Here is a 27,522-nt window from a genome sequence, read left to right as displayed (position 1 = left end):
ATTCTGGCCTCTTTACATCAGGGAAATGGTACAAAGAGGCTGCAGAGGTGATGGAAAAATCAGAATCTAGCTTGACAGAGCATTCCCGCTACTCATCTAAATATAAAGAGTAAACAAAAATAAGTTAATCTAGAACAAAATAGTATTTTCCTACATACTGATTTAAAACACGTTGGCTGGGTCTACACTTGCCCCCAGCTTCGAAGGGGGCATGTTAATCAGGGCAATGTGAGATTACTAAAGAAGTGCTGCGGTGAATACACAGCACTTCATTAGGCTAATTCTCCCCTCTGGCAACTTTGAAGTGTTAAACTTCAAAGTGCCAGCCTGCCATGTAGCCACGGGCACTTTGAAGTGCCTTTACTCCTCAAAACTTTGCCGTGTGAGCACTTTGAAGTTTAACACTTCAAGGCTACGTCTACACGAGCCCCAAACTTCGACATGGCCATGCAAATGGCCATTTCGAAGTTTACTAATGAAGCGCTGAAATGCATATTCAGCGCTTCATTAGCATGCGGGCGGCCGCGGCACTTCGAAATTGCCGCGCCTTGCTGCCGTGCGGCTCGTCCCGAAGGGGCTCCTTTTCGAAAGGACCCCGCCTACTTCAAAGTCCCCTTATTCCCATGAGCTGATGGGAATAAGGGAACTTCGAAGTAGGCGGGGTCCTTTCGAAAAGGAGCCCTGTTGGGACGAGCCGCGTGGCGGCGAGGCGCGTCAATTTCGAAGTGCCACGGCCGCCCGCATGCTAATGAAGCGCTGAATATGCATTTCAGCACTTCATTAGTAAACTTCGAAATGGCCATTTGCGTGGCCATTTCGAAGTTTGGGGCTCGTGTAGACACGGCCCAAAGATGCCACAGGGGAGAATTAGCCAAATGAAGTGCTGTGTATTCACCACAGCACTTCATTTGTAATCTCCCATTGCCCTGATTAACATGCCCCCTTCAAAGTTGGGGGCAAGTGTAGACAAGCCCATTGAGACTTCACTAAATATAATGTTAGTATCTCAGTGCTTTCCCCTCTGAAAGAGGTTCTGGTCTGTCAGTTAATCTGATCACACGGAAAATAGCAAGCTCCAAATGGAAAGCTCAAAACTTTGTCCTACCACAGAAATGGCAAAGCCACAGACAGATCTCAAGTAATATTTAAGTTTTTAGATTTGACTTTTGTGTATGTGTCACAACGAATTCATTACACACCCCCACACACTCCCATACTATTTGATAGAAAAAAGGAATTTTCCCTTAAAAGGCTTGTAATTTGGATCTTTCCAATTATCATTCATCTAATGTTTATGAAATAATGTCACGATGTTCTCCAGTGCCCATCAATGAAAAAAGAAGCCTTCTCTTAGACAGTAGAGAAAAATTAATGAAATCATATGCTCACAGAGAAACTAAATTAGAATTCTTCTGCAGATTAGTATAAGCTATATAATCAGGTGTGTGTGTGTATATATATATTTTATATAAAAGGCATATAACAATTGAGATCAAAAAGGAATTCATATTAATTGCTGATTATTAACTATATCTGCCTCTTTCTTGAAAAGGATGCTTTCCTTTTACTGGAGCATTCCACACTGCATGTTTTAACACCTAGAGGTGAACTAAATTTGGATCCTGTACCAAGGAATCAATTTAGGGCTCTGATGCTCTGCTAGAACATCTGTACTGTAGCGTGACCTGGCACTGAGTCTTTTTTCCTTCTGCAAATCCCCTGCTGTGGTACGATTACAGCATCACAATTTTACCATCAATTTTAGAAGCTCCAAATTTCCCCGTGACTGAAAATCCTGAGATGCTGTAAGAGACTAGCCACTTTTATCTCTCCAAGGGGGCTGATTTGTTTGATCATATGTTCTCGCTTTTCATGTGTTTTCAAACTTCTATTGAGCTAGAGGCAAACTATAAGATTCTCAGGAAATCTGCCCTATATGTTTTCCTGTAACAGCCCTAGAACGCCTCCTACTGTAAACATTACATTTGTTGCCTTTAGAAAGATTCAAATTTTTTTAATTCACCACTAGAAAATATGAGGATTGTCACTTATTCTGACATGCTCTTCCAAGCAGGACAGATAAAAACGTGGCTCTTTCATTTGAACAAGCATGAAAAATATGTTACCAATGTTTTCATTAGGTAATATGCCTTAAAATACAATCCCTGTACATAGGATGCTGCACAGAGATTAATAGGAGTTTTGGATGTACAGAGGCATACTTTATTTCCAAGAAAGAACAATATATGAAGCAACAGGAAGAATAAAATCTGTTCTAGGACTTATAATAATCTGCACAACTTGCTTTCTTATGTTAGAGTTTAGTGACTGTACCAAAGTTGTTTCAATTGCTGTAGTTTATTTTACCCTATGTAAACACATTTGTTTCAAGTCAGCCAGCGAGACTGAAGTATTCTGTCTTCCACCAGTAGGTGTCACTAAAACCATCAAAACAACTGTAAAGGGTTACTGGAGAGGGTACTGTGCATTAGAATAATTTTGCAAGTCACACTTTTTAAAAATGCAGCAAATGTTAAAGTGTGTCATTTTCCAAGTGTGCATCTAGAACCTTTTATTAACCAGTAAAGTTGATTTCTGCTATGAGGGAAGGCAGTTCATCAGCTGCAGGTTATCCTGACATGTCTCTCTCCCTGAACGCTCCAGCTCAAATACACTGTAATTTTTTTTCTTTTCTCAACAGCAGGTCATACAGCTTCTCTCTGCTGTTTTTCTGTGCCTTACTATCTATTCTAAAGTCCTCATGAGCTAGTCAACTTCAGAAAGCTCTACATAGTGAGAACAAGTACTAGTACTGCTATTTTGTAATATTTTACCCTACTCATATCATCTTTTCTCTCTATCATGGATCTACCATAATCATCATAGTTCAATACTGCCCTTCTCTAGCAGGAGCACTCCCATTCTTCGTATCAGTTTACCGTACCACAAAGGCTTCTCTAGAAAGCTATTTCCAGACAGTTGAGCCAAACTCAGAAATCTACCCCAAGTATTGTCTCCACTAGAGCAGCGAAATGTAGAGAAGCTAATGTAGTTTTGACAAGGAATAAGGATGGGATCTCTCTCTAATTACACTGTGTCTACACTAGCAAGTCCTTTTGGAAAATCAGGCCCTCTTCCAAAAGAACAAGCGGAGTGTCCCCACACAAATTATGCTCTTTCAAATTCCTTTTGAAAAAATGCAGCACTTCTTCCGCAGGCCCTATTCCTCTCCCAAATGAGGCAGAGCACCTTTTCCCCAAAGATTCTTCTGGGAAAAAGCGTGTGTAGATGCTCCGGGGCCCTTTGTTCAAAAGAGCTATCTTTACAATGCCAGATGATTTGACCTTGGGCCCATTCTTTTCAAAGAGCTGGGGCTGTTTGGACACCCTGTATCAAAAGAGCACATTGCTCTTTTGAGCCGCTTGTTTGCGTGTGGATGAGCTGTTTCGAAAGAAGATCTTCCAGAAGATCACCTTTGAAAAGATCACTGTCTAATTGTGGACTTTCATGAGCACGATGGGTGGCTATTTCAGGGCATGACTAGGAATCCTGCTAATATACAAATGCTTGGCCCCCTTCACTCACATCACTCCTTTAAAATGCAATGTAGCGTCACATTTTAATGGGAATGGGTGCCAAATAGATGAGCTACTGTGCTGATTTCTCATCCAAATTCATGTCATATCTTCTGCCAAAACCCCTCTCCTTGACAGATGTGCCACACTGCCTCATAACTCTTTTTACTTGCAGAGTAGGATTAAGGCAATATTGCTGAGCCTGAGATCCAGGTCCCATTGTCAGAGAGAGTCCCAATGCAGATGTAATTTACCAAGTTGCTTATGGCTGGCTGACTGACTGTTGCAGGGGAAAGAATGAAGGTCCATGTTGTCATAATCAACCCCTCACTTCCTGTCATGTTATGACCTGGGAGAAGGACTGGCGGAAGCTGGGAGATATGTAAGTCTGAAGTGCCCGGACTGTCTGGTGCATATTATTTATTATCTGATGGAAAAAAAATGATGGATGTGAGCCTGAAATAGTCTTGGACACCACTACTGAATGTAGCAAAGTAGGTAACACCTGCATGGTAAATAAAAGTTAAACAATGAGAGAAAGAAAAGACCAATGGCTATCAGATATTTCGTGTTGCTAAACAGAAAAACTATTCTATATCATGCACATGGGAAATCCAGTAAAGTCACTTGGAATGTCAGAACATGCTGCATAACAAGACTGCCCGTTGCATGTGACAGCATCAGGAGATGCAGGAGATATATGCATCAGGAGATGCACTTAATCGCAAAAGAGTCAACAGGATGGAACTCAAAATATAGAAGAAATAGAAGAAATATTAAGCAGCAGTCAAATACAGAGTTCTCAGTAACTGCCCCCACATGCTTCTTTGTTACTATTCTACTACTCTTGTGTTTAACTTGGTAAGGTCCTGCTTCTTGTGATACTCATTTTTGATTCCTCCCAGCTGCTGTTTTGAAGTTTTAGATAACATTCAAAGCATTGCACATTGCTGCTGGTTTTTAAAACTTTTCTTTCAATTGCAGTACAGAATCCTGTGTCTTCTAAATAACTTTTCCAGTGAATGGTTATAGTCTTCAACCAGCTTTTTGCTTTTAATCAAGATGAAATGCTAGCCTTTTTTCTAAAGCAGCTATCCAAAAGGTGCTGTCCAAAAGGTTTGATGATTTAGTTTTAGTTTATTTCTTTTCCTCACAGGTACTCAGGTGCAGAACTTGAATTAGAGGAATCCAACTTACTGTTTATTTCCAGCATGCATGAACAGGAGACTAGATGCCTGTGTTTTGGTTTCATGTCCCTTTTCTCAACATTATACCCTTGGCGCTCTATTGTATCTACAATCTGTGGATGTGGCTCTCAATAACATCAAGCAAACTGAGAGACTAGATGGCCTATAAAGTTGTATCATAACGGTGGTAAGTATCAGAGAGGTAACCATGTTAGTTTGTATCTTCAAAAACAACAAGAAGTCCTGCGGCACCTTATAGGCTAACAGATATTTTGGAACATAAGCTTTCATGGGGAAAGATCCGCTTCATCAGGTGCATGAGTGGCCACATCTTACATTGGCAATTATGCCAATGTTAAGCTAGGAGTTAGCTAGAAAGACACACAGAACTGGTCACAATCTCCTTTCCCTGCCTAAATCCCTGGCAACCCCAGAGAAATCAGAGCTTGCACGTGTATAATGAATTTAGACAATAAGCAGGGGATATAGCTCAGTATCTGAAATTTTCCTTCACAATGCTTAAACCCTATCACTATACCCAAAAAGTTCATAAGAACTTGGTCTGAAGTTGAGCCTTAAAAAAGGCTGACCTCACCAGCTGGGGCGCATTTTTTATGGGCCTTTGAGCACTGCCCAACATCTCCTCCTCAGCACAGGGTGGAGGAATGGGTCCAGTGTGAGGGCTGTATAACCCAACTTAGCTGCCATGGGCCCAGAACACAATGATGAGTGGGTATGTTTCCATACCTCACTTTATCTCATCTCTCCTACCTCCTGTGTGAAGGAGGGAAAGAGTTTACAGCTTTTTTCCCCGCATACTTAGTAATACTGGGGACATTGGCTCCCTGCTGAATTCTGCACTGATCCAGTCCTGCTGGGTAGTTTGGGGAGTAAGGGTTTTCAATAAAGTTGTTACCTTCATATTTCACCATACTACATAGTCCTACATAGATGCCTACTGTAGTCATGTCTGCATCAAAAGTCTTGAAATTTCTTTATTTAGACTTCTTCACCATTCACAAAACCATCCAAAATCTCCAGTCTTGTCATTTCAATTATTTTCTACATATTTCAGAACAATATCTCCAGGTTGCACTGTGGATCTCCTACCCTTCACATGATCTCTAATGGAAATACCACCCAGAAACAGAATGGAGAACATGCAACAGGTATCTGCAGTGTGGTGCAGGGAAGAACATTTAGCAGGAGGATCAGAACAAGAGGAACCAGGATCCCATGGGTTCCCCACTGTTAAAAGGGCTATGGTCTTCCACTTTTACAGGCCATAAAGGTGAGTGAGAGGAGAGGGATAGAGAAGAGCCAGGGGACGGCAGGTTCTGGCTAGAAAAGTGAGCAGGAAGTAGGATTTCAGGGGCAAAGGGCAGTGCAGGAGCAGGGAGCATGTCCACTGTCCCTGACCTTTGTTACTTAATTTTATTATGGGGGTAGGGATCAAGTTCCACCCTGGAATCCAACCACACAGTTCTCGTGCTGAGTCACTTCCATGTATGTGAGGGCAAAGTTTATTCATATTTGCAATTAAAGTATTTTTATCTTTCCATCAAGCTCTGGACATATTTGTTTCACATTTACATTGCAAATAAATGACAAATTTGGCTAGCAGCATTTTTTCCCGCACAATCAATATATAGACCAGAATTATAATTATAATGAAGCATGGAGCCTTTTCATACAGAACTACTCACAGATATTTGCTGTGCCCTTAGGAATAGGCAGATATGAGCCAGGACTCCAAGGTCGACCCTGATAATTCTTCTTGCATTTCCCGCAGTCTGGGCCTGTAGTATTGTGCTCACATTCACAAAACAATTTTTTGTTTTCTTCTTTACAGCCAGTTGCATGAAGGTTACACTTGCACCTATCAGAGAAAAGGTAGGATGTTATGTCAAGTTGACTTTTGGTTTCAGACTACTGAGACCTAATAAAATACTCTTTATGGCATCCAATGTATTTCTCTCTAAATTTGTGGTACTATTGTTTTAACATGTCGCCGAAGAAAACTTTCTAGCTTAAATTGGATTGCCATGTTGTGGTACCCTGCTGATGGAAGCATTTTGACAATAATAACTTCACCTGAACTCCAAGACGCCGATCTCTTCTTACTTATATGATGTTTACACCGGTGTAATTTGAATGAAATCAATGGAGTTACTTCTAATGTTCACAGGTCTATCATCCTGCAAAAGACTGCAGTGGGACTAGTCACATGTACAAAATTAGTCATGTGCTTCAGTCTCTGCAGGATCTGGCCCATAGTGAGGTCAGAGTCACATTCCAGGCACAGGTTTTCCATCAAATATGCTCTACAATACTCATCTTTATTAATCATGAACCATTATTAAGGCACACACTTTTTAGATCTATTTTATTATCCATACAATCAATAAAATGGCGTTTTAAAGGTTAAAACAGAGATTGCAGAGAATATGTCTAGACTCTGAAACTCAGTTTCCGTGGCTGATAAACCAATAATTAGAAGGTCTCCAGGAAATAAGCCTAATGACCCTGAAATAAAATGTTCAGGCACAACAGATTGTACTCTTTAACCTACATTTGGAAAATTTTTACTTAGGTCCTGCTTTTTTGTCTATGGATAAGATAGGGATTTATAGTAGGCATCAACGGATATGCAATAGCCACAAAAATGTTACCCACATTGTATATCAATGTAAAATTGCAGAAGCCAACTTTTTCGTTGAAGAGGCAGGATATTACTTTGCATTGTACTAAGTACTGCCCAATTGTCCATAAAGGACAATTAATTCAACACCTTAATTTGACAGAATTATAGCACCTGAAGTGCACAAAAAAAAACTGGGTAGAACTGTGGTTTTCTCAGTTTCCTCCCCACCCTCACTGGGAAATAAACTAACTGAAATTGTCATCAAAACCATTATATCAATCAGAATGTGAACCTACTCTATTTTTAAAATAGATGGGGTATTTTCAGGAACAAAAACAACTTGTTTCAGACACACTAAGGAATCATTATTTATTTCCCAGTAGATGCCAGAAATGGATAAAATCTCCTTGTTATTGGCCTGGGAAAGGAAACTAGTATTTAGCAATTCTGGTTCTTTGTTTTCCTAGTGATTATAAAAGCAATAATTTAAAGGTTCTCATGTGGGCATTTGTTACCTGTTCCATACAGTGCCCAGTAATTAGAGCAAAGCAGCACATTGAATGGCCAGGATTTTTAGCAAGTGAAATTTAACAGCTGCCAAGCTGGCTTTGTTTAAAAGAAATATGACCTGAAGCAAGTGGCCATACATACACACACCTCCCCAGAGTAAAACAAACTTGCAGGTGCCTTAAGTGGCAGCTGGAGAAAAGCCACTGGAATTTGCAATACAGAATATGCTGTATGCATTGTACTCACTTTTAGAAAAGAAACAGAGCGACTTGCTTGTTATTTAAACAATGCTCACTCTAGCTGGAAATATAATTAACACCTTTTTAATTAAAATTTGCAAAAAAAATCTTTTTTTAAACATAACTGGAAAAAAAAAGAGACACTTTGTTAAGCAAGCGGTATTTAATTATGAGCTGTGCTCTGCGTGTACATACTGCATGCAGTGTTTTGCTTGAAGTGCTAATTTGCTAAAGGGACTCTTTTCATACAGAATCATCACCTTTGATGGTGAGCTCTGTACATGAACTACATTCAAAATTGCCATGTTTAAAGAATGTTTAGGGTACAAAGTGAAGCATTCACGAGACAGGAAATGACAAAGTTAAGGTTGTCTGTGTAGTCCCTTCCAGGAAATGCATTGTGAGAGAGTATTTAATTATATAATCCACAAAATTCCTGCCTTGTTCAGGGAATTAAATATTTTTTTATCTGCCTCATTCAGTATATGGCCCCAGGCCTTATTTAATGCACACCATTCAGCACTTGTATAGAATAGAAAATTATTCATTTCCTCATGCACAGACACTAATGAATTCATCCTGACACGCCTCTAAGATGAAGGAGTATTATTATTCCCATTTTACAGAAGGGGAACTGAAGCACAGAACTATAGAGGCCAAAATTGTCAAAAGTGGCCACGAACTGTTGGGTTCCCTATGGGTACGTCTACACTTGCATTTCTCTTTCGAAAGTATGCAAATGAGGCAAATTGAAAATGCAAATAAGGTGTATATTTGCATATTGGCACCTCATTTGCATATTCTAATTTTGAAAGAGCTTCTTTTGAAAGAAGAAAGCCAGTGTAGACGCTGCTCTTTTGAAAGTAAACCCATCTTTGAAAGAATCCTTCTTCCCTTGAAAGATTCTTTCGAAGATGGGTTTACTTTTGAAAGAGCAGCGTCTACACTGGTTTTCTTCTTTCGAAAGAAGCTCTTTTGAAATTAGAATATGCAAATGAGGCACAAAATACACAAATTTATGCATCATTTGCCTTTTTCATTTACCTCAGTTGCATACCTCTTTCGAAAGAGGAATGCAAGTGTCGATGCACCCTATCTGAATCTACCCATGATCTGATCTTTCAGAATATTTAGCATTTATATTTTAAATATAGGCACTTACATGTTCATGGGCAGAACTTCAACTGACTTCAGTTACATATGCACCTCTTCTGCAAATATGGCCACAAGCATCCCACACTGGGTATTCATGCAAGAAGAACACACTAGTATTGGGCAAATCTGAACATTTTAACTTTAGTGACTTGCCCAGCACAAAGGAACTCTGGTGGAGACAAGGATAGAATCCAGTTCTCCACTTCAGCATTCAACTTTCCTGACAATAAGACCATCTTTTCTCTTCCTGCAATTCTCTACTTCATTCACTACACGTTTTTACAAGTCTAGCCCATTGACTCCTCTTCCACCAATCCTCCAGCAATTACCAACTCCTTTGGGCAAGCTAAACCATATGTAGCATTATAATCTCTGCTATAACATATACACGTCGGAGCCAAAAACACTATACATTGTCATTGGAGCTATGAAGATGTACACCAGCTGAGAATCTGGCCAGTGCATGTGGTTTGAAACCCTAGTAGCTGACTCACCACAAAACAACAATATAATCGTGCAGCATCTACATATAAAAGAAAATCTCAGACAAGCACACAAAAATTCCAGAAAAAGGGAAGAGTGGAAAATAGGACAAGAGCAACATTCTGTAAGGAGTGATACAAACTGGATTAGAGAAACAGCAACAAATTTGAATGCTGAATTACTGAAAATTAAAACTGTGTCAAGAATTCTGAGGCAGCTGAGTGAATATATGGGGGCAGAGCAGAGACACATATAAAGACTTATGATTCAGCTGACATTGATAATTAACCATAAAGCATAGGCGATGCTGAGGAATCCTGAAAACCACACTTCTTCAGACAGTTCCCTTGAAGAAGACTGTAAGGAACAAGAAGTGGCTAACGTGACTTCCTGAAGGGATGGACTTACAGATCACGTGTTAAAAATAACTGGTATTATAAAGGGGGGGTGTCAAAATATGAACACTCAGAAACAGTTACTGCTCACAGGAAAAGGAGAAAGGCTGAAAAACTGCGCACAGATGAGTTAATACTCAGAGGATAGCCCAAGTAAAACACACGAACAACTATCACATGAAAAAGATCACCTCATGTAGAGGATAAAGGAATCTTAACTTCAATAATCACCGTTATATTTATAAAGGATAAATCTTGCCAGAAGAAAAAGACTGCTTTTCCTGACAAAATTATACCGTAAATGTGAAGGGGGATACAGCAAGTACAGCATGTTTGGACTGTAGAAAATACTATCTGGTACACTTTCATGTGTTTTGAAAACTAACTGAAAAACTACCAGAAACAAAAGATGTCTTTTCTACCCAACGCCACATTGCAAAATACAGGAGTGTGAAATGCATCTGTGTTAAACTTCTGTATTGAAACTCCCCCTTGTAAACCCTTTGAGCAAGAACTGGAAGATAGGCTGTTTGAATTAATGTAGTCCTGTTTGAAATTGTACCACATCATCACAAATTAAGGATCTTCTGAGTTTGTGTGACTAGGATCTGCGCAGGCCATTACAATACAAAGCTTTTGTGCAGCCTGTAGGTCACAGCCTTGTAGCCCATGCTGTCAAGCCATGTAGACAAACCCAAAGACGAATGGTAATGTAGCGTTCTGCCAAAGCATCTTTTATGAAGTACTCTTTAATGCAGTACTGTTGCAGGGATAACGTCAGTGATGAGTCTGACATTCTGGAATATCATAGTGAAAGATCTAGAAATGGAACTAAATGGTGTGCTAATGATTTGAATTTGGAAGTAGTTGAGTATCAATGAAATCATACAATCTGGCCCAGGGAACAGAAACATGGGCAGAAATGTGAGTCAGATAATTGGGAAAACACGAGATCTGATTCTCTTCTCCCCTCACATCAGTTTTATTCCAGTGTCACTCCATTGATTTCAGTGGAGTTACTACTGATTAACAACAAATGTGAAACAGACCTTACTTAGCAAGATGGTGAAACCTAGGTAGCAATAATGCTAAAAGAGACCAAAAGATCATAGTGGACACAACTTTATACACGAATTTTCAATATATTATGCCTGCAAGGAAAGCTAGGGAAGTTGTGTGCTGTACTCAGAGAAACATCACATTCTGCAGCAGTTTGGTAAATTCTCTTTCCACATTGCTCTAGTGAGACTGTACTTGGAATGATGCAGTTAGTTCTGGGCGTTTCATAACGAATGAATTAATAAACTGCAGAGAATTCACAAGAGAGCAATAGAAAAGAAAACAGCAGGTAGGAGTGAAGGGAGGTTGAAAGTGTTTCTCCAACCTACTTTCTTCATGATTATTTGTACAGATACAATTGACAGAATATGCAAAGACACCTAAGAGAAACCGTAGGCTTTTCCCATCCTGTTTACAAAACAGGTGTTAGATGATCATAATAACGTTTCACATGTAGAGTTTTTTTATTTTAAGTCCAAAGAAATCCAAAGTGTTTCACAACTTTTGTATATACATGTTACTTTTTATACACAGAAATTCAGCCATGTCTCGCACACCACACAACAATGTGTTTCATTCGGTTGTGGGGGGGGTGGGTGATGGAAGCAGGTGAACAAACAGAGGGGCTATCAGAACAGTGGTAAGAGGCAACAAATAAGAGAGGATTTAGGAAGTAGCCTTGTCAGTACACTAGAAAACCCTACTGTGTACCACGTAAGACTAAAGCAGATGTTCAAGGCAAAATGTCAGTCTCATGCCATATATATTAAAAATTAGAGGTTATGGAAAGGCTTAATGCTTTGCTGCATCTTCATAACCTCTGAATAATCCATTGTCTTCTCCACCAGCAATTAGAAGAAAAAGAGGGAGCAGGAAGCCCCTCATGGACTGTCTCTCCAAAAGGACAAAGCAGCAGAAATGTAGCACTTTAACAAAATGATTTATTCGGCGATGAGCTTTCATGGAACAGATCTACATCTTCAGATCACGATCATTTGTCCCATGAAAGCTCATCACTGAATAAATTGTTTTGTTACTCTTCAAAGTGCTACATTTCTGCTGTTTTGTGGAGTACAGACTAACATGGCTACCTCTCCTTTACTGCCCAAAAAGGAGTGGTTTCATCTGTCTGTTACATCTGATGACAAAGCAGTTTTCCAAGCCCTCTCTTTATGGGTCATTGTGGCATCCACCTTGCCAGAGCTGAGCCAGTGAAACCAAATACCCCTTCCACAACATTTGTCTATATTTGGAAACTTACATCCTGATGTTTCTACTGCTCAACTGATTTTCATCTTTCCGTTCCAACCTGAGAATATTTGCTGCCTAAATGTCCTGTTTAGAGCATACACGCGAATACAATTCTTTTCCATGTGCAAATTTAATTCTGAATTGCCAGAGATTGATATCACTGTCTAACACTATAAATTCTACTCTAATTGTGTAGGAGAACAAATTTGTTTTTCTGACCACTCATCTTTGACAGACTCATTATTTTGTCATAACACAATTTCAACGAAATGATATTTTTGGCAATTACATAAGGTGCCGAAAGCATTCTGTTGTGCTCAAGGAATAGCTCTGCTTTAGTGGAAGAAAGAAGCATTGGCATCCTGAATTTCTCACAAATTCTATTTACATATACAACTGACATTAAAATGCTGTAAATATCACTGAGGTAATTGCTAACAGTGTGCTGAGTCACTTGCATATAAGTGCCAACTAGCAGACTGGAGGTCACATGAGGGGATCATTCATGTCCAAGAGGAGGAGGGAGAGAAGAGAGAGGTTCTTTGATACATTTTTAATGACAAGCCATATGTTCCTTATTTTGGAATCCCTCTGTGTCATTGCCAAAGTTTAATAAATCAACTTAAAAACAACTTGTTATGCAAAATGACGCATGCATAAAACGGATCTGCATCAGCCAGTTCTTTACTCCAGGTATTCTGTCGGCCAACCTTGAACTCAAACAGGATTCTGTATAGTGTTATTCCAATGCTACAACTCCAACCATGACAGGGATGTGCCTTAACCCAATTTCCATGCAATTCCTGCACGCAGAGAAGAACAGGGTATAAACACTATGCTACAATGTGAAAGCTTTGAAGACATTGTCTACGTTAGGGATTCTTACTGAAAAGACCACTGGGAGTCCTAGTGCAGGCAACTCTGCAGATCCAGCAGCCATTTGCAGCTTCTTGCTGGTTATACTTGCTCTGAAAATGGTGAACTTACATTAAAGATGGCTACCGGAGTCTGAGAGCCATTTCCATGAAACCTGCTCCAAACCCCCTGCTATTTCCTTTATTTTACAACTACAGTTTTCTTTTTAAATTTTGTTTTATATTTTTCTCTCCTCTGTTGTGTGGAAAATTCACGCTAAGATCAATGGGAAAGAACAGTTACTTACCTTACAGTTATTAGAGTTCTTTGAGACGTGTGGTCCTTATCTGCATTCTGTTGTAGGTATGCAAGTATTTCATACATCTGAGACTGGAAGATTCTTGCTAGCAGCGTTTGTTGGACCATGCCTGTCCTTCTCAGGACACAAGGGACAACATAGACTGATCGTCTCTCTAGTTTTGTTCTATTGTGATTTAATCTAGGATAAGGCTCTGCAGGACAGCGGATACAGGGTGGGTGACAGAATACAGATAGGCATCACATGTCCTGAAAAACTCTAATTACTGTAAGGTAAGCCCTCTTTTCTTCCTTGAGTGGCGATGCTTACAAATATCACTGTCGGTGATTCACAAGCAGTATTTATTAAGAAGTGGGGTGTGAAGACTCCTGTCACAGGATGGGTAGAGACAGAATGGCAGTCAGTTGGTGGGTAACTGACACCAATAGCCATTACGGGCACCCACAGGGAACTAAAACTAACCTTAAATCTTTAAGGAGAGGAGATAGTCTAAGATAACAGGAAGGTTTCAATGCTGTTATTCAACAATATTGTCATTGGACAGCATTTTTTTTCTACTTTACAGTAAACCCTCTATTTCACGGACCCTGATATAACTGACTTTGGAAATAATTGATGCTACCTGCCAGCCCCCACTGCCTCCTCCCCAAATAAATGCCTGACCAGAGCCACTGCCGGGGCTGGAAGAGCTGCCAGAGTGGCTGGGGTTGTCAGGGCTGGAGGGGCCACAGGGGACAGGGGGCTGAAGTGGGGTGCAGCCAGATTTCCCCAATATGCTCTACAGGCAGAGTCCCAATGAACACAGAAGACTGAGTAGCTACAGAGTTGATGTCCATGCCTCCTGGTGAGATTTCACAGTAGGTAACCAGTCATCCTGGAAAGGGAAAACTGACATGTCCTTTCGGTGGAAGTAGCCTGCCACAGTTTATAACACCTTTATGAAAAACTATGGCTCTCCTGCATCTGTCTGTACAGCCACAGATCTGACTGTAATCATGAATTGCTTTCCTGGCTTCAATCCTCCAGCGGTCCCAAAAGACCTCTAGTCTATCTGTGGTCACAACTGTCAATGAATCTCAGGAATCTTGTGTGCGCAAGACGGATGTCCAGGTGGAACAGGCATCCTTCAACACTTATTACTGTGAACAAATTCCATTGTTCAAAGAGGGAATTTTTGAAGGACAAGGTGACTTCCTGAATTTTAAGCATGAGATAAAACATTCCATGGTCTGACATATAAAATAGGTCTTCATACTCCTTTTTTTGGGGGGATGAGAAAGTATTTCAAGTAAAATCCTTTCCCCCTGTGTTGAAGAATAATGGTTCTATTGCTCCCAGATGGAACAGGGAGACTACCTGATGGAACCTTCTTTCATCAAAGAGGTCTTCCAAGAGAAAGAGGTGCTTGGAGTGAGAAAAGTGAGAAGTTCTGTGGTGTAGCCAGTATTTGTGATTTCCAGAACCTCTCTGTCTTGTTATGAGATGCCAAGCTTGGGATAAAAGATCTTAGACAGCTACCAAATTAGGTAATACTGTTCTGAACTGAAGGGAGTAGCAGAGTGATTGTTTTGTGGCTCTTGAAGGACCCAACAAGTGTTGTATAGTGGAAGGCTGGGATTGGAAGGAGGACGAAGGGAGAATGTTACACTTGTCACATTGCACCCTCTGTTGCTTCCTGGGTCACTCATAATCCTTTTAATGATAAAATTTTAAGGGCTGGTTGCAGCTGGACACTTTGAGATCTGTGGCATTTCCTAAATCATTTCCTCAGCCACAGGATGGTTCAGGAAAGCCACCCAGGCCCTGCACTTTGGGGGCCCCCACAGCAGCTGCCCCAACCATCCTGTGAAAGGACCTGTGGGACTACCTGGGGTGCTCAGCATGTGGGGCAGTGGGAGTCTTATACTCACCAGTGGCCGGAGATGGAGCATCCAGCATCCTGCTCTGCTCACCCTGCCATGTTGTCCCAGTGCACTGCACTCCGCTTCACCCTGGCAGCAGGAAGCAAAGTGCTCTGACCCCAGCCCCAGGGTGCTCTGCTTCCTCCTGCTGCAGTGAAGCATAGCACAGTGAGCTGGGAGAGGGCAGCAGGGCAGAGCAGACTGCCAGGTCTATCAGCTCTCAATGGTATGGTGAATGGGGGGGAACCCCTGCTGCCATCCCATGCCAAGCCACCTGGTAATCTCCTGGCACACGTTGCTCAGGAAAGGGGGCTTCAGGCAGGGGGGCAGAGCAGAGGTGGGGCTTGGGGGAAGGCATGGAGAAGGGAAGAGGTGGGGCCAGCATAAGGCTTGCAGCATGGGAGAGGGTGCCCTGACCCCTGGACCTGGAGTACTGGTTGGATTGCCCCAGGCCCTGCACTCCCCCTAGGGATGGTCCTGTCCTTGGTGGCAGAGCATTTGAAGAGATTTCCCTTTGAGTTCTTTAGCAAATGTAACGACTCTTCTGACTTTTCTCTGAACATACTGTTTCCCTCAAAGAGCAGATCCTCCACCTCAGATTGGACGCTTTTGGGACCCCTGGAAGATGGAAGCCAGGAAAGCAATGCATGACTATAGCCATTGCCACAAGCAGGTGGCTGTGTCTCTACTATTGCATCTACTGAGGCCTGCATGAATGAACTAGCAAGCTATTTACCTACCTCTGAATTGCAGGCTACTTGCCTCTGGGAGTGTGTGAGTGAGTTCTGTCAATTTAGTATAATTAATAAAAGCATTCTCTCACTTTACTGCCTGATAGTTTGCTATGCAGAACTGTAAGCTATGTGGAATAATAATGTTTAGCCAGAAGAAAAAACAAATTACTGGCTGTTGCAATTGTTGCTCATATCTATTCAAGCTAGGTGTGTGCATGACTTTCTACAGTTTTACCCTAGCTGCTGTGGAGTGTCCTGGAGCGGTACAAGTGTGGATCCCTATACATGACCCTGCCAACTTTACTGCCATTCAGTTCCTTTCTGCTGGCTACTCTGACAATGGGGAAGGAGGGTGGGTATCAAATAAATATGAGCAACACATCTCAAAGAGCAATAGTTACAATGGTGAGTAACTGTTTTTTTTCTTCCTTGAATGCTTGCTCGTATCTTTTCAAGTTAGGTGATTCCCAAGCCAAATGTAGGAGGACAGGTCAGTCAACATGTGGCTGACTCAAGGGCAGCAGCCCCAAAGGCTGAGTCCCATCCACACTGCTGCACAATAGTATAGAGTAAAAATGTGTACAGAGGACCATGTTGCAGCTCGACAGGTTTCCAGGAGAGGAATGTGAGCCAGGAAGGCAGTGGAGGAGGCTTGGGCTCACGTAGAAGGCTCCATAATAGGCAACCTTAGCGAGGTCATAGCTATTCATACACAGGATGTGATCCACGAGGAGATGGACTGTGATGAAACTGGAAGCCCCTTACTATGATCAGCAATAGCCACAAAGAACTGCAAGGTCTTGTGGAAGGGCTTAGTCCTTTCGATGTAGAAGGTAAGCACCCACCTCACATCAAGAGAGTGAAGCTGCTGCTCCCACGGGGATTTGTGAGGTTTAGGGTAGAAAACAGGAAGAAAAATGTCCTGCCAGTATGGAAGCCAGAGATCACATTTGGAAGGAAAGCTGGGTGAGGACAGAGTTGAACCTTATCTTCATGGAACACCATATATGGGGCTCAGATATGAGGGCCTGGAGCTCAGACATCCTTTTGGCAGAGGTGATAGCCAGTAGGAGGGCCATTTTCCAGCAGAGGTAAAGGAGGAAGCATGTGGCCAAAGATCCAAAGGTGGGGCCCATCAGCATCCGGAGTACCAGGTTAAGGTCGCAGGCAAGAACTGGCCAGAGGGCTGGTGGGTGAAGGTAGTTGGTGCCCTTGGGAAAGTGCCTGATGATGGGGTTTGTGAAAACAGAACACCCACTCTCCCCTGTATGGAACGTTGAGATGGCTGTCAGGTGGACAAACCATGAAGCTGCCATGCCATGAGGTGAAGGGTGCAGAGGTCTGGGTGGCGAATATAACCACGGTCTTGCGTGATTAGGTCCAGGAGCAGGGGAAGCCAAATGGGCAGAAGCACCGAGAGCTCCATCAGCATGGAGTGCCAGTGCTGATGAGCCCAAGCCAGGGCTATCAGCATAACATCCACCCAGTCCCTGAGAATCTTGAGGAGCACCTTGTGCACAAGAGAGAACAGGGGAAAGGCATAGAGTAACCCTGAGTTCCATGGTACCAGGAATGCATCTGCTAAGGTACTGTAAAGAGAAGAATTGAGGACAATTGCAGTTGCTCAGGATGCAGAGAGATCCAGCCGTGGAAAACCCCACATGTGGATGGCAGAGTAGAGGATGTCCACATGAATCAGCCACTTGTGAATGAGGAACTGGCAACAGAGGCAGTCCGCCTGCTGGCTCTGGACCCCCAGGAGATACGATGCCTCCAGGCGGATAGAGTGGACTATGTGCAGTTTCCACTGGCACAGAGTTCCAGGAAGAGTGGAGAGGAGTGCACACCCGCTGATGGTTGATGTAGTACGCAGCTGTGGTAGTGTCTGTTAGGACTGTGACATTGGCCGTGGAGGTTAGGAAGGCTAGGTAAGTGAGGTAAACAGCACGAAGCTCACACATATTAATGTGGACAGATAACTCCTCTGCAGCCCACATTGCTGGAGTGGTGAGTTGCCCCACATGGGCCCCCTAGTTCAAAATGAATGTATCTGTTACAAGATACATGGTAGGTTGGATGATGTAAAAGGGATGACAACCTTCATGTTTTTGGGGTTTAGCCATCAGTGGAGAGTGTCAGAGGCATACTTCAGCACTGTCACTACCATGTCCATGCTGTCCCATCCAGGGTGATACACCTGGAGGGGCCAAAGGCACAGGCTGGCAAATGGGACCACATTCGTGCATGCCACCATGTGGCCCAGCAGGCAGAAGCGTGTCTTGACCATGGTGACCAGAAACTTGGATAGGAAGCTTTGGTGTTGGACAAGAGTCTAGAAGAAATGCCCTCGCTGTGGTGGCACTGAACACTGCCACAATCAACTTTATGCATTGAGTTGGATCAGCAAGGACTTTGCCAGATTGAACATGAGCCCCAGCTTGTCCAGAGTTTCTCTGGTGAAAGCCACGTGGGCCTCCACCTGAAGGAACGAATGACCCTGCAGGAGCCAATCATCCAGATGAGGTAACCTGAACACAGTTGCATCAAAGGAAGGCTGCTATCACTGCCATGCACTTGGTAAACACACTGGGGGCCATGGAGAGCCCAAAGGGAAGGGCCATAAGCTGAAGGTGCCCATAATAAAACAGAGGGAGCACCAATAGGAAGGCTGGGTAATGATACGGAAATATATATCCTTTAAATTGAGTCCCCCAGATCCAGGAAAGGAATGATGGTGCCTAGAGAAACCAACATTGGATCTTGTGGAAACCAATAAACTTGTTGAGTTCTCCGAAGTCTATGATAGGCTGAAGGACGCATTTCACTTGAGGGACTAGGAAATAATGGGACTAGAATCCTCATCCCTTGTATTCAGAGGGGACCTCTTCCACTGCCTGCAGGTTGAGGAGTGATTGAATCTCCTGGAGAAGGAGCTTGTGACAGGGATCCCTGAAGAGGGATGGTTGGGGTGGGGCAGGAAGACAGAGGAGAATAGGAGAAAATTGCATAGCCCAGTGCAACCATTTGGAGAACCCATAGGTACAATGTGAGGGCCAACCAGGCCGAGAGGAACAAGCAGAGCATGTTGAAGAATGGAAGGAGGGATCCAGCTGCACTCATACTCCTCTCAGGTGCATCATCAAAACAAGTGCTTAGCTCCAGAGGAGGGCTTGGACTGGCACTGGTTAGCTCCAGACTGAGGATGGGAGAGCTTGTGGCAGGGATCTAGGGGCTTTTGGTTGTAGAAAGCAGGGCACCCATGACATTGGAAGGGCCTTGCCTGAGCTTAAAGGGCTTCTACTTCAAAGCTGGCATTTTCATGCCCAAGGACTTCAGTGTTCCTGGAGTCCTCAAGCCTATGAAGGCAGGAGTTGGTCTGCTCCACGAACAGTTCTGCTCCATCAAAAGGGGGGGCCACATCTGTTGGACCTTGAGCGGGACACCAGAGGGCTGTAAGCAAGCCATGCAATGCATGGTGATGCCCGAAGCAATAGCCCAAGCCATAGTATCCCCCAAATCTAGAGGCAGGTGAGGGACACCACTGTACCCTCCTGTAGAATGGCACAGAACTCCTCCTGCTAGTTCTTGGGCATTGAGTCCTTAAATTTAAGAAGGGAGGCCCGGGAGTTGTAATTATGGCAGCTGAAGACAACCAGCTGGTTAGCCACCCTGAGCAACAGGCCTCCTGTGGCATAAATTTCCCCCAGGAACAAATCCAGGTGCTTAGCATCCTTGAATTTGGGGGCTGGAGCCTGTTGGCCCTGTCATTCCTCTTCATTAACCACCAAGGAGCAAGAGGGAAGGTGGGTGTACAGGTACTCAAACCCTCTAACCAGCACACAGTATCTGTTTTCCACATCCCATGCAGTGGGTGGAATGAAGGCAGGGGTTTGCCAGATGGTGGTGGTGGACAGTCTTACTGAATGGAAGAGCTACGTGCAATGGGCCATCTGACATAAGGATGTCCACTGTGGGGTCATCCGACTCAGCAACCTCCTCCAGAGGAAGGTTGAGATGCTTGAATCTAGGAGCTTGGGCATGCTAGTCATCCTGTAAAGGTGAAGGGGTTTAGTTAGTGACAGACCCGTGGCCACAAGGCCTTAACTGCTACATTTACCTAACTTTCTAATAGCTACCTAAAATCACCTAGAAGTTATTTGCAAATATTTGCAGATAGATGCAGACAAAGCAGTAAATGCTGCCGTTACTGAAGAGGTTTGGTGTTAGATTGCAAGCAGTAGAAAAGAACAGAAAAGGTGGTTGGTCTGCATGCTCTTTATGCCCTCCATTCAGTGCACAAGATGAGGGGTCCAGACATGGATGAAAGGCCACTGCTAGTGAGAATATTTTGGTCTCAGATGCATGGGGAGTCTGTGCACCCACAGCAGAAAAAGCATTGGGAACATCACTTAAAAAACTGACGAGAGAGGGAAACAGTAAAACCAGGTTTGCATAAAACATACCAAATGCACAAAATACACAGCCGAAACAAAACTTAGAAAATTATTCTTCCCCTTACAACTCTCTAGCAAGTAAAATATTTTTTCAGACTGAGACATCCTTGCTTGTACACACCAAGCGTAGTTTATTTATCGAATTTTAATACCTCCACTAATATATAGCAGATACCTGGTCTCCTCATCTTTACACTATATCTCAGCTTTCTAACCCCTTCTCCAAAGGTGGACGGAAAGTAAAGTTCCTCCACTCAGAGGACCCTGTTAGGCTCTCATGGCCTTCTGTTTCTCTCCTTCTCTTCCTCCCAAGTACATCTTCCTGTGCTGTTTTATCTAGCTTCCCTGTTAATGGGCTAATTGGCTGACTGAGTCACTGACCCCAACCTATTCTGGCACTCTGGTACACCTCTGTCCACTTTGGCCTTCTCCAGAGGAACCTAATTAGTACTAATAGTGACCAGAGTCTAGGTTCAAGTCCTTGCCCTCAGCTCTTGGTCACAATTGTGACCAATCATTTCTGAGTAACATGCAAACAGCCTTTGGAAAGGAGCAGGATAAGACAATGGGAACACAGAGAGAAAAGAGGCAATCTACACTGCCGCTGCTCACTGTAGAACCAATCAATCTGAGAACATTCAGAGCTAAAAGGCTAAAAACAACTAAGGACAATTGGCAATCAGCAAATGACTCTGGCTGTCCGGTATAAGGACAGGTCTCATGCACTTCTTTACACCAAATCATTTGAGTTAAAAAGACAATTCGGACTATTCATTATTTTCAGAGCTATAGGTAGAGCCCTGCAAATCTGCTGACATCCACTTTACATCTGTGGGTATATTCATCTGCAGGCGCAGCTATCAACAGCTCAGTTTGGTGGATACAGATGTGGATGCAGATAGAATTGCTTTATCCAGAGAGTTCTCTAGTCACAGGAATTTCTCAGAAGTAAATTTGGACCTGGTGTGAAAGAATGCAACTTCTATTATGCCAATAGTGTTACGTCCTTCTTCAGCAATTCTGAACTTCACCTTCATGGTCCAATAACTGATTGTTGAAAAACAGGTATGTTTGAAAATATGCAATAAATGCAGGCAATTTTTATAAATGGATTTGGAAAAGTTTGTCTTCTACTTTATATTTATATACAGTTTCTCATTTTTTCCACTGTTTTTCCCCTTTACATTCCCTTGACTGAGTACAATTACAGTATTAAAATCTCTCCCTTAAAAAGTGAAATTCTTGTTAGTAGGAGTCTGTATCCACTACTAAAGACAAAAACATTTCAGTAATAACAACTATAACTCTGTGTGTATATACATATCTACGTATACATACAGTTTTATATTTTTAATATATATATAAAATGAAATAATACACACACACATTCTTTCATTTGCAAACCAAGTACTAATGTTGGATCAGCTTTTTAAGCTTCTTAAATTTGTAAGTAGCTTTGTGGATGGAAAAGAAGTTTAACCTGTGCTCAGTAATCCTGCTGCACCTTAGTACCTTAGAATTCAGTGATTTACAGATGCCTCTTCAACCTTATTCTTTACTGCTTAGTTTTACTGCTAAATTTGGGTGGAAATTGAATTAGATTCCCACAGGCAGTATGGAAAATTGGTGAAAATAGCTTTTTTTCTGATTCTTCCTCTGTAGAGTTTAATATATTACAGGGAACGTCTAACCAAGGCAAAGGAGTATACTTACTTTCCTTTCTTCGTGGCCTACTTTTAACTAGTTTGGACAGCTTGAAATTTTACACATAAAGTCCAAAAAGGCAAACATGATCCACTTTACTTCATGAGTAAAACTACTCCTGAGCTTCCTATAGGTGAAAAAGAGATTCTGAAATAAAACTGAATAGAGACTGAGCTGCTGCCCCTGATTCAGTTCCAACCACCACAGTTACAAGGCTGTACAACACTGAATTTAAATATAAATACAGCTCTGTGAAGCTGATCACATTGGTGACCACTTACGTAACTTCTGCTTATAGGAAATGAGTTACTTTCTTGCATTCAGTGCTTATCAATGTGAACAAGGGCTCAGTCACAGGTCAACTAAACCTCTGTTTTTGATTAGCAGTTCAGTAAAGGCATCCCCTCTTAGGCTTCCAGCTCCCTAGGTGTCATCTTTAGGTGGAGACCTGTGCCTCTTTCCCCCTCCTGAGTGGAATATTTCCAGGCTGAACAGTTTAGTGCCTTCACCATGCTATTTCCAGCATAAGACAGTCTGTCTGAGCAGACCTGCTTCACCTCTTTCCTCAGAGACAATACACAGTGTGATGGCCACAGTTCTAAGTCATTACACAGTCCTTTATAAGGAAGCTTAGTTTTATCCCTTAGATAAAAGCACTACAAAAATATTAAAAAAAGAACCCACATACATTCTCATGATCACCTCAACACATCTCTCCAAGGGCTCTGGCTGGTGTCAGTTCTTCCAGCCCTTCCATTAGGATTGAGGCTCTTCATGGACTGATGTCCTGCCTGTTTGCTGGATCAAGGTCAGGTTATCTATTCAAAAGTCCTTTCTTTGTCACTTGGTCCTTGGTGAATCCAGATTGACTCTTTAAACTGTCCTCACGGTAACAGCTGATCAGCCAAAAAAAGGTTCCCCCATCAACGCAAATCTTCCAAGACTGAGTCCTTAGGTGGAGGTTTCCCTTTCCCTCTTCCTGTGTATGTCCTATGAATTCCACTTTATACATGTTGTCCCACAAGATTCATTGTATCTGCTATACTGTTCAACATAGTCCTTTTTCAGTTCATATTATCTCCCAGAGACAGCATGAACCCTTTTCCCTCATAAAGAAGTTCTAAGCAATCCTACAATAGTACACAAACACTTGTATTTTCAATACAATGGGCCCCAAAGGTATTAAAAGCAATTCAATATGGTTTAATTTAATTTAGTAAGTTTTGCTCAGGATATTACGGGGCGTGTCATATTTATCACAGGCTGAACAATTATGCCTTCCCTATCTGCATGTATACTGTGATGTTCTGTGCGTGCAAGCTGATTTCCCCAAGATCAAATGACACCTGCTAATCTTTTTTTTGACACTGCTCCATATTACAGATAGCAGTATTCCTTATGTTACTAACGGCTAGAGAGATTGCCTCCAGCCCTGTTTTCTTAAAGCAGGGAGAAATAATACTCTGTTCTCAAATACCAGCCAATGATTCCCCTTCTATATATGGCAACGCTGAGAGATACAGTGTGTGTGTGTGTGTGTGTGTGTGTGTGTGCGCATGCGCGCGCACACACCATCAGATTCTGAATTGTTGTTCTGCCCTGAAAAGTGATTCTGATGCATATACTCCTATCCCATTATACCTGCAGACTGGGGGGAGGCCTAGACAATAGAGCAGGACTGTTTCCCCTGTCTTAAAGAGACAATACATGGCATCTCTGAGAAATTAACCAGCAGCAGCCAGAACACACATGCTCCGTCACACATCCACACAGAGCATATCTGCCACACACCTATTCCTAAAACCAAGTAGGAAGAAGGGGCTTTCAAAGTCAGGGGTGTCCTTCTGAAAGGACCCCATCTACTTGGGTGCTGGCATTCTGAAAGCAGCACTTTCAAATCGTGTGAGGCAGCTATTATGCTAATAAGGCGCTGCATATTCATGTCAGTGCCTCAACAGCATCTTCTGAAGTGCCTCATTAAAATGCCCCCTCCAAAAGGAGGGGGCATGTGTAGACACAGCTCTGGAGAGCAGGAACAATTTCCTATTATTGCTCTGTGGGTCCAGTTTCAGAGGAATGATGTCTAGACAGCTATATATAGGATCACAGAACTGGAAGGGACCTCTAGGGGTCATCAGATCCAGTTCCCTACACTCATTGCAGGACGAAGCACCATCTAGACCATCCCTGACTGATGTCTGTCCAACCCACTCTTACAAAACTCCACTGATGGAAATCACACAATCACTCTAGGCAATTTACTCCAGTGCTTAACCAACAGACAGAAAGTTTTCCCTAATGTCCAGCATAAACCTCCTGTGCTTCACTTTAAATCCATTGTTTCTTTCCCTATCCTCAAAAGCTAATTTTTCTCCTTTCTCTTACTAACCTTTTAGATACTCGAAAACCTTCTCAGTCTTCGCCTTTGCAGATTAAACAAATCCAATTCTTTCTATTTTTCCTCGAGTCATATTTTCTACACCTTTAAAACTTTTGGTTGCTCTTCTTTGGACTTTCTCCAATTAGTCCACATCTTTCTTGAAATGTGGCACCCAGAACTGGACACAGTACTGGAATTGAGGATTTGTCTGTATGGAGTAGAATGGAAGGATTACTTTTCTTATCTTGCTTATAACACCCTTGCTAATGTATTCCAAAATGATGTACGCTCTTGACTCATCTTTAGTTTGTGATACATTACGATCCCTACATTCACTTCAACACTACTCCTTCCTAGGCAGTCATTTCCAAGTTTCTATGTGTGTAATGGATTGTTTCTTCCTAAGTAAAATACGTCACATTTGTCCTTATTGAATTTCACCCTATTTACTTAGACCATTTCTCCAGTTTGTCCAGATCATTTAAAAAGCCCTTGCAACCCCTCCTAACTTGGTATCATCTCCATACTTTAAGGGCTTGTCTACACTAGCTCCCTACTTTGAAGGGAGCACAGTAGGTAGGGTGCAGGGAGTTTATTAACGAAGTGCTGAGCTGCATATGCAGCACTTCATTAAGCAAATTCCCCCCCACCCCCCGCGGCAACTTCGAAGTGTTAAACTTCAGAGTGCTGGCTCACGTCTAGCCACAGCTCACCTGCCGGTACTTCGAAGTGTCTGGGGTACTTCGAAGTCCCTTTACTCCCTGTTTGTCTTACCCACAAAAGCACATGACATAATAAATTTGTTATTCTCTAAGGCTCTGTCTACACGAGGGTTTTATCCTCAAAACTGGTGTTTTGTCGACAAAACCAGTGGAGTGCCTATGTTCCCAAGGCATTCTGTCGACATTAAATCATCAGAACACAGAACTTTTGTCAACAGTCTTATCCCTCTCCTCACAAGGTATAATGCCTCTGTCGATAGAGATCTGTTGACAGAAAGCTGGTCTAGACATTCCAGAGGGCATTCTGTCAGCAGAAAAGGCCTCCAGGGAGTATGTAGGAGCCCCAGGGAATAACCTGCCCACAGCTATCAGCACTGTATGGTTCCTGTCCCCAGCCCTTCTTAAAACATCAGGAAGCCTGGGAAACCCTGTGGCAGGAAGCTGAGATTATGGAAGCAGCAGGGCTACAGGCTGCAGTCTCCCACACCCTCACAGTCACTCCTTGAGCTAGAGCTGTCACAGATGGCAGACTGACAGGCACGCAAACACTCGCCTGCGACCAGCTAGAGGGGTCCCAGGAGCCACCTCAGGGCACCAAGTGGCAGGCCCCCTCCTGGACAGGGCCCAAGGTGCAGGCCTCCTAGACCTATGGGGCAAGGAGGAGATAGATCCTCCTTGGCCCCAACGGCAAGTATCACAATGCCCTTGCCTACACCCAGATGGCCACTGCCTTTACAGAATGGGGCTATTCCACTTGCAGCATGAAGCAGGTCCAGGCTGGTGGGGGGGACCCAACAGAGGGTTATGGGTGCTGTGGAGAAGCTCTCCCTCAGGGCTTCTCTGATCTGCTCCCCATCCAGGTGGGCCTGATGGATTGGACCTGTGTCTGGCTGCTCATACCCATGACCAGCATCCACACTTCACTCCAGGAGAAAGGCCTTCCCCTTCCCCTCCACTATGTTATCTGCAACATATCTACAACATGCAGCCACAACTTGGAGGACATTGTGCTTCCCCATGTCCAGGTGGGTAAGCAGGCACTGAAAGCATGTCTTGAGACTGCTGAAGGCGCACTCCACCTGCATCCAGGCCCAACGGAGGTGGACATTAAAGAGTTCCTGGCTGGGGTCCAGCTGGTTGGTGTAAGACTTCATGAGTCAGGGCATGAAGGGGTAGGCCGCATCCCCCAGGACACCCAGTGGCATCTGCACATCCCTGAATGCCAACATCCGTCAGGGAACGAATGTGCCCACCTTCATCCTCTGGCACGGGCCAGAGTTGCGGAACACCTAGGCATCATGTGCCCAATCTGACCACTTGATATAAATGTCAGTGAACTGTCCAACGTGGTCAGCCAGGGCCTGCAGCATCATGGAGAAATGTTCTTTGCAGTTGATATCCTTTGCCACACTGTGCTCCCTGGCACAGACTGGGATGTGGGTCGTGTTGATAGCCCCAATGTAGTTCAAGAATTCCAGGGCAGTGAATCTGGCCATGACTGTGTCCATGTCTGCCAGGCAGATGACCCTCTGTAGCAGGATGGTGTTGATGGCCATCGTAACCTGCAGAGGAAGGGGACCGAACATGTCAGGGACTGAGGGAGCCCCTGAGGCCTGGAGGGTGGGGTACCCTGCCCCCTCCTGTCAAGCTCCCTCGTCACCCACCCTGTGAGGCAGCCCAGTCAGCAGCAGGGGTGTGAGAGACTGTGATGGCACAGTTCCCTGGGGACACTGCTTCCCCTCCCACCCCGATCCTGCTTCCCAACGGTCTCCCTTAGGCAGGCCACTCCCCTCGTGCAGGGATCACAGCCTGAGAATGTGTTACCTCCATGAGGACGGCTCTGACGGTGGACGTCCCGTGCCAAACTGGTTGCCCACCAAGTGGTAGCTTCAGGGGTGGTGAGCTTCCAGATGGTGACTGTGACCAGTTTCTCCATGGGGATGATGGACTGCAGC

At 43.3% G+C, this 27,522-nt stretch overlaps 1 protein-coding gene across 8 annotated transcripts in view; it reads right to left on the bottom strand.

Moving 5' to 3' along the window:
- NTNG1 (netrin G1) overlaps nt 1-27,522 on the bottom strand; it is a 253,571-nt gene that overhangs the window by 81,117 nt on the left and 144,932 nt on the right. For all 8 annotated transcript variants that reach the window (XR_012646598.1, XM_075003111.1, XM_075003112.1 and 5 more), the window contains exon 4: nt 6,469-6,641. Coding sequence is in view for 7 of the 8 variants with exons in the window: in XM_075003111.1 (XP_074859212.1) it covers nt 6,469-6,641 (173 nt within the window). In the remaining variant the exon portion in view is untranslated. The remainder of the gene's footprint in view (nt 1-6,468; nt 6,642-27,522) is intronic.

The sequence above is a fragment of the Carettochelys insculpta genome, chromosome 9, assembly GCF_033958435.1.
Source record: "Carettochelys insculpta isolate YL-2023 chromosome 9, ASM3395843v1, whole genome shotgun sequence".
NCBI lineage: Eukaryota > Metazoa > Chordata > Testudines > Carettochelyidae > Carettochelys > Carettochelys insculpta.
The sequence above is the reverse complement of the archived record's forward strand: the minus strand, read 5'-3'. Positions and strand labels throughout refer to the sequence as shown.